This window comes from Solanum pennellii, chromosome 4, assembly GCF_001406875.1.
Source record: "Solanum pennellii chromosome 4, SPENNV200".
Classification (NCBI taxonomy): Eukaryota; Viridiplantae; Streptophyta; class Magnoliopsida; order Solanales; family Solanaceae; genus Solanum; species Solanum pennellii.
Genome location: NC_028640.1, coordinates 2,479,733 through 2,492,044, shown reverse-complemented (window position 1 = coordinate 2,492,044; position 12,312 = coordinate 2,479,733). Strand labels below are relative to the sequence as shown.

General features: G+C 32.1%; 1 protein-coding gene across 1 annotated transcript; it reads right to left on the bottom strand.

Moving 5' to 3' along the window:
- Nucleotides 1-1,566: 1,566 nt before the first annotated feature.
- Nucleotides 1,567-8,017, bottom strand: LOC107017961 (inactive leucine-rich repeat receptor-like serine/threonine-protein kinase At1g60630). The gene is made up of 2 exons (XM_015218279.2): nt 5,283-8,017; nt 1,567-2,575 (listed from the first exon to the last, which is right to left on the bottom strand). Exons 1-2 carry the CDS (start codon nt 6,676-6,678, stop codon nt 1,917-1,919), a joined length of 2,055 nt encoding a protein of 684 aa, XP_015073765.1. The 5' UTR covers nt 6,679-8,017; the 3' UTR covers nt 1,567-1,916.
- Between the last annotated feature and the right edge of the window lie 4,295 nt (nt 8,018-12,312).

Genomic DNA, 12,312 nt, shown 5'->3' with positions numbered 1-12,312 from the left:
TTTGAAACTTGTGATCTAAAATAAGTGATAAATATTTGTGACGACAAATCACTTCATTATGAGTAAAATGATTATTTTAAAGTTACATGGATACTTAATATAGAAATATGTCATACTTTTTTTGACTGAAAAATAAAAATAAGTCATATTAACATAAAGAATAATTATTTCTTTCGATTTGATCAAGTCATGTTTCTTTCTCATGTTGTCACTCAACTAATGATTATTTATCTAAAAAAAAAAACATTTCTCATTAATTCAAATTTTCTTCAATGATGAAACTGATGATAAATACTCTACTAGTTAAGTGACAATCTGATAGACATATTTATTTGGTATCGAGAGATAACATGTATCTCATAGAACTAATCTAAGTCTAAAATAGATAAATTATCTATGCATATGCTTGTGAAGGGAGTAAATACCCGAAATTAATCAAAGTGCGCCTAAATTAACAGATAATAGGTTCCCCATAAAATTAATAGAAGCATTATATATTTACACGTGTTACTCCCTAATCGTTCACTGGAGCTATAGTTCTTTTTTTTAATTTCTCATCTGTTGTTCAGGGTGAATCACTCCCGTCAGTTTACCACAACCCATGTTGGTACTGGAGCTATAGTTATATGAACACAAATCAGTATATTTAATTTAATTACTAGTCTAATCTCAGTGATTAATAAAGAACTACATAAGACAGCACCAGGCATGACTTAGCACTAAGTCAACGTTCAGACCTTGTTTTTCCAAGTTAAAATAAGTTTGAGGAAAATTGATCGATTAAGAACTATCGTGTTTTGAAAATAAGGGTGCGAAATAAAGATGTTGAGGTGGAAATGTGAACAAAAGAGGAGGGATTACATGAGGAATTAAGACATACGTAACAAGGGTAGGAGTGACCTCGATGTGAAGAGGTCATAGTGAGGAGGTGTGAGAGGTTGGTGATGGTAGGTTAGAGGAGTGGTAGATGTAGGTTAAAGAAGAACTAGGAAGAAGTGATTAGACAAAATATGATGCATATTCAACTCAATCGGGACATAATCCTAAAAACGATGATCTAAAGATCGTGAATTAGGGTAGAAGGGTAATAGTTAATCGAGCATGTCTCGCTGTCCTGCGGGGTGGGCTTAGGATAGTTTGACGCCTCATATAAACTTGTTTCTCCCTTAGTACCAGCAGTATTAGCAATATGAATAAGATTTGCATACACTATATCTTCTGCAAATCTCTCCTTGTTGGACTACACTGAATATGTATAGTAATCAAAAGATGCATGGAATTGAAGCTCTTGACACTCTTACTGAGAAATTCTCGAGGACCAGTGTTTTGAAACTCGACGAATAATTAGTTCGTTACTTTATCCTTTTCTACTAAATATCATATGGCTTGCTTACTTCTAAAGCAAATTAGATATAAGACTTTTTATTCCGTTATCCAAAATGCAATGCCCCAAGTCAAGAAAGTGGCAATCATATTTCTGTCTAGGGCAAGGTTTGAACGATTGTTGTACTCCTAATCCACACATCACGTGATACACTCTTACCACTAGACCAAAGACTAAGAATCTTGGATGTAAAACATGAAGTTGGATACAAACAAGAAACTATGTTAACAAAGTGTTGGAACCTCAATTACAATTACATCTCTCACAAAACATAATGACAACTTTTGAATCATGAATGTATCATAAACTAGTGAATGTCAATCCAAGTGGTATAAAAGCAAATTTCCTACATACAAACAGCTAAACCTAGAAAAAGCAAGAAAAGTAGAAAGTCCTTGAGACTTTACAAGAACTGAATCAACAAATCCCTGAGAACTCAGATACATCGATGATGCTTAACTTGCGAAGTAACTTCTGGCTTACAAAAGAATCAGGACACGTTATTCGGGGCTTCCATAAGTATAGTACAAACTCATATGCTCAAATGTTCATCTCTTGGCAAGCTTTGTACAGTATCTGACCATCTTCCTGGTGAATGGTCACTGCTATTGGAGGACCCTTGAGCTTCTGCTCTAGCATCCCGGATCATCCTCAAAACATCCTTCATTGTGGGTCGATTCTCGGGTACAAGTGAAACACAAGCCATAGCTACGTTTAAGAGAGCACCGAGTTTCTCCTCCGAGGCTTCATTACTAGAAACAGGTTCATCACCTGATTCAGTTTCTTCTTCTCGAACAGATCTCACCCACCTCGGTATGTCTGATCCGTGTTCTTGAACAAGATCTTGAAATGGAGTCTTCCCCGTGAGGAGCTCCAATAGGAGGACGCCAAAGCTATAGACATCGGCCTGATGGGTAAGTGGCCTTCGAATGTCACGACACTCAGGAGCTCTATAGAAGAGGGAAGAAGCACCTGATTCCTCAGGAGAATCTAGATTCCTAAATGGCATGAGGCCATAATCTGTAAGACACGACTCAAAGTCGGCCCCCAAGAGTACATTTGATGATTTCAAGTTTCCATGAGTCAGACCAGGGTTCTGATGGATATGAAGCAATCCAGTTGCCACATCCTCTGCAATTTTGAGACAGGAAGTCCAGTGAAGAGGCTTTGAACCACTATTAGCCCTTGTCCCTGAAAAAGTTGGCAAACCGTAACAATATAACTTAGTTATCATCTGGAATATTATTTGAAAAACAAAACATATTGGCTGTTCAGATACATGAAAATAAGAGAGTCCCAGCTAACTTTGAATATGTTGTCTTCAAATATTCGATTGGCACCCCCATGTATTAAATATCAGATGTGGTCTTACAATGACTAGTAACAAGATAAAACCGCATGAAAGGTAACATACTATTTAAGGTGGTACTTGCATACCGAGTATACAATTGCTAGATGCATAAAGCACCTTCCATCCGAACTACTTTGAATTGTTTTTCCTCGAACCGAAGGTCTATTGAAACTACCTCTTTACCTCCAAGGTAGGGGTAACGTCTGCATATACTCTACCCCTGCCCAAACCCCACTTTTTGTGATTACACTGGGTATGTTGTTACAATAGAGCCTTCCACGTTGTGTTCATTTCAGAAAAAAAAACTTAGGTGTGCCTTTAGCTCTGCCATAGGTGATTTAGTGCCTGAAATGGTCTAATGGCCTCACAAAGCAACTCACTTTCAATGCCTTTCACTGCATCATCACAACTTCACTTAGAAGAAAAGACTAGCATCTAGACTACCTTATTCTTGATTATTACCCAACTTGCTATACCACACGTAGGGATCTTGTCGTTCAACATGTCGATTGACAATAGTTTATATGATATTTAACTTTTTTTTCTTGTCACTGGTGTATTGCATTCTAGTTTCCCTAAATAGAAGAGAAGTAACTATCATATTGAACACACTCTGGAATACAATGTAGGTGCAACTTCAGTTTACTAGGAAAATCAACTTTAGAACATCTCAAACTATATCACAAGATATAATGTGGAGAGAACAAGAGATGCTGAGCAGATGTTAAAAGCTAAATAGTGCAGACAATTATGAAACTTTATAAACAGTGATGGAACTTCTAATCGCTAGTGACTAGTGTCAGAAAAATTCTGTTTTTCTGCATACACACCACCGTCCACAGACCCTACTTGTGGGACTACACTGGATACGTTATTCTTCTTCTTCTTGGATCAGAAGGAAAATGTTGATTTTTCCAGGTATCTTTGGAAGCTCACTGGTCAATTTAACAATTAACACGTTACCATAAAAGTCCTGAAATCAGCAGAAGGCAAAGAAGCTCTTACATAAGCAAATTTGAGCAATATGCAGGGTCATTTTATTTGTATTGTTCAGAACTGATCCACCTTATAGTAAAGTTATCACTGAAAACTATGGTTTTGTCTTTCTAATTTCAAAGTATATGCCTTATCTCCATATATGGTGGACAGCTGTTTTTGCTTTATGCAATACAAGGCCAAAATATGCAAGTGTAGCGGTGACATCATTGTTTTGATTCCTAATTTGAGTTTCCTACTCCCAGAGGGCCATCTTTTTTTCACAATCCAACAACAACAAAGTGAAATCCCACAAGTGGGATCTAGAGAGGGTAGAGTATACGCGACCTTACCTCGTTGAGATAGAAAGGTTGTTTCCGATGGACCCTAGGCTCTTGTGCAGCTAAACAAAGTAGTTATGAAATGGAAAACGACATTGAAGAAAATATGGCAAATAATAAGGAAAGCACAAAGCATTCATAAAAGGAACAATAACAGCAACAAAATAGTGCAATAACCAAAACACAATAAACATTTTTTTTCACAATCCATTTGAACGAAATATCATCCTTTGTAAGATTCCAAAAGGCCAATATATAACTATACTCCCCTTTGTTCTTTATCCTCTTTTGGTATAAATAAAATGACATCCATAGTCGTAGAGAACAAGATGAGAAGAGTTCACTTACTTGATTATTGATTAATTATTAACTTAATTATTTAAACAAAACAATATTTTTCTATAATCTTCACATCAGTATACCAAAGCAAGTTTGGAACTTCTTTTACATACTTGTCCTACTTGGCCAGCTAACTCAATTCTTTGTTGGCTCCTACAAGCTTCCTTTGTTGGCCCTCTCTTCCCCACCATCACCAAACTGAACCCACAGGAGAGACCAGAAAGTGATACACTACCAAACCAATTATATGGAAATTATTCAAAAGTAACAATAAAAACAAAAAAACAAAAAAAAGGGGGGACAGAATACTGAAGAAGATAAAGAAACATATTAAAAAGCATAAACAATTCAAGGAAAATATGCAAAGTACACAAATATAAACACAAAAAAATAGGAAAATAAAGTGACACTAAAGTCCTCCAATGCTCCCCCACAAAACAGCCGAGCATAAAGAGGAAACAAATTTGAATTCAAAATAAGAAAATGACTCATCAAAGGAGCCGAATCTTCGAGAGATTGATTTATAAACTAGTTATCTCATGAAAAAGAATTTGTCCCCACTTGGTATTTGCACAAAACTAAACTAGTTTAACCCCAAGAGAGGATAAACTATTCAATAACTAATTTAGTAAAAAAAAAACAGATGTAATGCATCTATTGAATCGATGCATATACTAGACGTAAATAAGTTACCTCCCCTTATCTTATTCCATATACCACTCAGGTGCAAGTTCATCCCGCCAAATCTATCCCTTTTTAACTACCTTTCACTATTCATGAGCTCAACTACACCTGTTTTTTCCTCCTTTCACTACTCACGAGAGTTCAGTACGTAAAAACGGATAAAAGCAAAATGTACTATAAATAAATAAATGAATGATGGAATACGTACCATGAACGAGGGAGAAGAGGCTGCCATTAGGGAAATAATCATAAACAAGCAAACGTTCTTCCTTAGCTTGAAAATATGCTCGGAGTGGGACCAAGTTAGGATGTCTTAGCCTACCAATAATCTCCACATGCCTCCGGAATTCCTCTAACCTCGGGAACCTCGAATCCCTCAACCGCTTCACCGTCACAATGTAGCCAGATTCCATCACAGCTTTATACGTACTTCCTATTATACCCCTCCCTAATGTCTCCGCTGATGCTTTCAACAAATCCTCTAAGGTGTAATTCATTTGTTGATCACCTGGTCCACAAAACACCAATGTCCCTAGTCCTCCACTTCCTTGATCCCATGAAAATGCCCCATCTTTTCCACCATTATTACCATCCCTGCCACCACCACTACCGCCATTGCCACCGCGACTAGTCCCCTCTTCTTCCCCTCCCTCACCTCCACCGGCTTCAACTCCTTTACTCTTTCCATCTTGATTATTTCTTCTTCGTTTTCGAACACATGCTATAAAAATTGCCATCAAGATGCAGAGGATCAAGATTCCAGCGACCACCGGGACAATGATGATGATAAGTTTTTTGCTTTTTTTATGATGAGATACATTTTCAGGAATGATGGGATACGATGGACTAGTTGAAGGACAGTTATTATTTAATTGTACCCCACACAATTTGACATTTCCGGTGAAAGATGATTCATTGAACCGAGATAACGCCGGAGTATTTGGGATTTCACCGGAAAGTTGATTGTTTGACACATTAAAGAACCTCAGACTGAGCTGATTCAACGGTGGGATTTCTCCGGTGAAGTGATTGTCTTCTAGATAAAGAACATACAGCCGGGATAAATTTGTTAACGACGGAGGAATATCACCGGAGAGTTTGTTTCCAGCGAGAACCACAACTTTGATACGGTGGAGGAGGGTAATGGTAGCCGGAAACTCACCAGAAAAGTTGTTGTTGTTGAGGAAAAGGGATTTCAGATTGGAAAGTCCGGCAAGGCTTGGGATTTGGCCAGAAATGGAGTTTGCTTTGAAGCTTAAAACTCGTAATTGATCTAGTTGATTGAGAGCATCTTGGTCCAATAAACCACTCAAATTGAGATTTTCAACAACAAGCTTAGTAACTCTACCTTTCATGCATTCTTTAACACCTTGCCATTGGCAAAAATCAGTTCCTCTTTTCCAATCAAGAAAATTTGAGGGGTCTATTGTGGATTTCAATGCTAAAAGTGCTTCAGCATCATCTGATCTTACAAGTGGGAAAACTATGGAAAATATTGAGAAAATGAAAAACAAGAATTTGTGACTAGAACAGTACCTTAAGACCAAAACTGGGTTCTTGATTTCCATTGAAATTGACATTTCCATGGTGAGATGAATGAGCATTTAAGTTGTTCAACTCTAGAGGAAAAAGGGGTTCTTGATTTTCATTGAACTTGACAATTTTGAGCACTAAAATGCTCAATACAGAGCTAGAAATGGAGTCTTGACACTAAAATACTCAACTTACAGAGATAAAAATGGAGTCTTGACACTAAAGGGATCTACTGAAGAGCTAAAAATGGAGTCTTAACACTAAAGGGATCTAATGCAGAGCTAAAAATGGAGTGTTGAGACTAAAGGGTCATAGCAAAAATGGATTCTTGATTTAGTTGGGTGTCACCATGAATGAATGGGGAACAAGAAAATCCAAAGTGCAGAGCTAAAAATGGAGTTTTGAGCTAAAGGGGTCTGCAAAAATGGATTCTTGATTTGGTTGGTTGTCACCATTGATGAATGGGAAACTAGAAAGTTCAAAATACAGAGCTAAAAATGGAGTCTTGACACAAAAGGGATCTACAAGAAAGCAAAAAATGGATTCTTGATTTGGGTGGGTGTCACCAGACTACAAAGTTCAAAATGCAGAATTAAAAATGGAGTCTTTACACTAAAGGGATCTACTAAAAAACTAGAAAAAATGGATTTTTGATTTGGTTGGGGTGTCACCATTGATGAATGGAAACAAGAAAGTTCATTAAAAATGGAGTTTTTTTATTACTATTTGGATTTTCATATGACAAAAGTAGAGTCTTTTCTTATTTGATGATTAAATCTTGAAATGCAAAAGATCCAAAAGACATTTTCCTTTCTGTCTATAAAGGTTTTAACAAGATCACTATCAACACAAGAATCTTCAGATCTACCAATTAGTGTCATTATCATCAATTGACAAAACAAAAACTTTGACCACAAAAAACTATAAAATCAACAACAACTCCAAAACAAACTCAATTTATTGAACTTCCTCATCACCATCACTACTCTTTTTTTCACTCTTCACTACTACTTTCACTTTTCATAAAACCCCAAAACCCAAAAATTACAAAAAAAAAAAAAAAAGAACCATATAATAAAATAAAGAATTTCAAAACTTGGGGTTTTGGTTTCTTGAATTATTTTTTTTTCCCCTAAACTTCACATGACAGACCTCAGAGATTGCAGAGACACCCAAAAATGCTTCTAAAAAACAATGATTTGTGTGTCTAATAAAATACACATTTTTTTTGCTGAATTTTAAAAAGAAAAACACATTGGATAACTAAAAACATTTACTTGGTGACATTGGATCTAATACCCACCACCAACCAAACAATTCTAAAAACAAAAACAAATTTTTTAAATTTATTTTTTCTATTTTTCTTGAAATTTGGTCTGCAAAACCATGTTATGTTAACTTTGTCATCAGTCTTTTATAAAGAGGAGAAAAAATGTCTTTTTTTTTTTTTTGAGATAAAAATGGGGTTTCTCTCAAGAAATAGGTGAAAAAATTGAAGTCTATGGTAGATTGTAATTAATGCATTCATGTTTGTGATAAATACAAGGACAATTTATTTGTTCACAAAAAAGTTTCTATTTTTTTTTATTTTTTGACATTCACTTTATTAGTAACGTTTATCAGGATAGTAATGAAGTCAAAATAATTATTTTTAATTTATCGAGGATATAATTCTAAACGGAGGTTTTGTACTATAGAAGAATATTAGTGAATAATTGAGTATGGTGTGGTTTTCTTTAGTATTACACACTGTTTTTCTTGATTGTGATTATTGTATTATTTATTGTTGTATTGTTATTTTATTAGTGTATTTTTTGAGATGTTTTATTTAAGTCGAAGGATTATTGAAAATATTCGTTTTGTTTTTTACGAGGTAGACTTCATTTGTGGGATTATAATAGATATGCTATTGTTGTTGTTGCTATAAATGACTTAACAAATATAAATATTTTTATTTTAATCGTGCGGTCGAATTTTTTTTTTTAAGTTGTAAAGTTTTAGTTATGTTTATAAGAATTTAAGTTTATAAGTTTTGAATCATAATAATTTTATTACAAAATTATTGTTAAATTGTTATATTATTAACTGCTTTGATGGTGTTACTCGATGATCTTTGAGAAATAACCTCTGTATTTCTATGAAGTAAGAATAAAATCGTATATAATTTATCTTCGCTAGATTTTGCTTGTGAGATCACATAATAAATATGTTAAATAAGTAATTTTTTAATTATACTATAAATATAAGGTATGAGACAAACTAACTGATTTTTTACCAAATTATTATATCTCTTACTAAACTGGATTGTCACTAAATATTTAGTATTTATGCACCATAACCTCACATTAATTAGATGAATAAAGTTAAAAAGATATTGAAGACCATAATTACTAGTATTAGATTTATATGGCAAAGTATTTTAAGATAGAAATGATACAAATACTTAAAACACAAAAAGATCAAGAGATGTCATTAAAAAATAAAATAATGTAACAAAAACATTAATGTGATTAGAAGATACTAATTATAGCAAATATTTGCAGTAAAATTAATTTTTTTCACACTAATTTACATTCACATTCGATAAATTTATTAACGAAAATATATTAGTTATATCAAATATAAATTATGAAACTAATTCATTAATTCATATTCATATCGAATAAGTTCGTTAACGAAAACAAACTACTTATATCAAATATGAATTATAAAATTAATTGACTTAAAGAAAATAAATGAAATTTTTTTTTATATGACCTAACAATTTCATTTAATGCATGGTAATAATAATTCACTCCATTAATTTTTATTTCTTTTAAGAGACAAAACAAATGTTCCAAACACTATGACTTTATTTTTATTTTTATTTTATACATTGAGAAAAAATAAACAATCTTAATTAATTTCCAATCACTTGAACTTAGATATAATATTTTAATAATCAAACACATATTAAGTTTATAGTTATTCTGGATATATCATTATTTTTGTCAGAAAACACTTTATCTACGATATAAATATCCGAAAGTGAATTTAAATTTAATTTAAAAAAAATGGTAACTGACATAGCATTAATGAAATGTGTTTGTTTGGTGTGAAAAAAATAAAATGAACAAATTAGAAGAGTCATAGTAACAATTTTCATTAAATGTAAAAATGTCAAGTAGCATGGTGTATATAAACAGTATATAATAACTCAATTTCCATAAATATACTTTTTATGACAAAACAAATGCTCCAACATTATGACCATGCAAAACCAGCTATGTCATTTAATAAATTATTAATAATTTTCGTCTTAATTATCGATCTGGTGAAGTGATAAGTATTTTTTTATTCTTAATTCGAGATTTCGAGTTCGAGCACTATTGGGTATGTAATGAGCTTTGTTGGAGAGCACTTTATCTCTTAATGTGAAATTTTTCAATGCGAATTTGAATTTAATCCGACTATAATATAGACATCAGATATCGAATGAGATATAATAAGTAAAAAAGTACTCTTTATAGCAATAATTTTATTTTGTTTCCACACTTATGTGAGGGCCCCTAACTAATTGTTATTACACACTAGGTGAAAGTCTCATTTAAAAATAAAAAGTTTATAACAAAAAAAAATTATATTCAAAATTCGAGTAAAAAAAACTGATTTAATTAAGACGAAAGGTTTCGCTATTTGCTCCACCACAATTTTTATTGATCGTATGAAATTATTTGACTTAACATTTAAAAAATGTCTTTCTTTTTTCGTCGAAAAATAAAATGACCTAACAATTTTCATTTAATGTATACTAACGTAAAAAAGCATGGTATAGTAATTCAATCACATTTACTTTGTATGACATAAAAAAGCTCCAAACATTTTACAATTTATGACCATACAAAATCAGCTATGTCATTTAATAAGTTAATACATACTATTTTTATTCAACTTTTATAACAAGGTTGAGTGAATGATGAATTTATGTGGTCCAATATTTTTGCAGTATTTTTTTTCATTTCATTAATTCATTCTAGTTATATATATGATGCAAAAATAAAATCATTAAAAGCAGTAAAAGAGAGTTCGGAGCCTAAAGGGTGAAAAGTGTTGACAAAAATTTCAAAATGATATATGAATTTATTTTTTTAACTAAAACGGCAAAATCGCTCACTAAGTAGCGATTTTATTCGTCGAAAAAAGTAAAATCGCTGCTATAACAGTGATTTGTTAAATTTGATTTTTTTAAAAAAAAAAATTTAAACAAAATCGCTGTCGAAGGAGCGATTTTCAAAATATATATATATTTTATTATATTTTTGTTATATCGCTGCTGAGGCAGCGACTTGAGTTCAAATTTTTTTTTTTGAATTATTTTTTTAAAAAAAAATCAAATCGCAGCGGTTTTTAATTAAATATTTTATTTATTTTTTAAAATCAAATCGCTGCCAAGGCAGCGATTTTCAAATCAAAAATTTTTTTAGCGATTTGATTTTTTTAAAAAAAAGAAAAAAATTTAATTAAAACTGTTGCGATTTGATTATTTTTTTTTTAAAAAAAATATTTAAACTTAAAAAAAAATAACTTAAGTCGCCTGCCTCAGCAGCGACATATTAAAAAAAGAAAATTTTAGTTTGGAAATCGCTCCTTTGGGAGTGATTTTGTTTAATTTTTTTTTTTAAAAAAAAAATCAAATTTAACAAATCGCTGCTATTACAGCGATTTTACTTTTTCAAGCGTCAAAATCGCTACTTCATAAGCGATTTTACCGTTTTGGTTAAAAAGAAATTTCATATACCGTTTTAAAATTTTTGTTGACATTTTTCACCCTTTAGGCTCCGGACTCCTGTAAAAGGCATCAACTATGAAACTGTTGTGGCATTAATTGAATTGAATTGGAAACTTTTCTTCAAACTTCAGAGTAACTAATTTGGAGATTTAATTGATTTAGTAGTTATGAATTATGACTAATACTTAAAAAGAGTATTAAGTACTAATGATTTTGAATATTTTCGCGCTTAATTAGAGGTCGGTTATTATTTGAGTTTCTAAGAATGAAAAAATAATTGTTGAAAACTTATTCAGAGAAATGAACCCTGCAGTACACGATTTTAGATTTAGTTTAACTCCAATATAAATATCGAACATCAGAATGACTTTTTTTTTTAAAAAAAAATAAATACTAAGGACGTAATATGTACTACTACTAACTACCATATAATAATTTATAAATTTAGGTTTTATTAGAAGACACGAAAAGGAAAAGATAATGAAGTTAATTGATAGGGATAAATTAACAAACCTTCCATGAGAATTTGCCTAGATTTTGTTGGCACCTTTATATAGTTTCATGGATTTTTCACCAAATGGTGTGTTATTTAGTAGAAATTATCACCAAATGTTTAACGAAATACATTTCAATCATATGCTTTTACTATTTTAGATAGAAAAAGTGATGAACAATTAATAGTCGAGGAGTGGTTCGATAACATTTGGTGATAATTAAAATTCAAAAAATCGACATATTTTACCCTAACTCACTCTCACTTTGTAAAATTACACCGGATATATTGGACCTTCCGAGTTCTCTTTATTCCAAAAAAAAAAAAAACTTAATCTTTTGATCCCACTATAAAATAAAGGTAGGGTTTTCACTTTCACAACCCAGCTCATTGAAGTTCAGTTTATAAGCTACACATACTATTTGACACATTTAAAATCACATG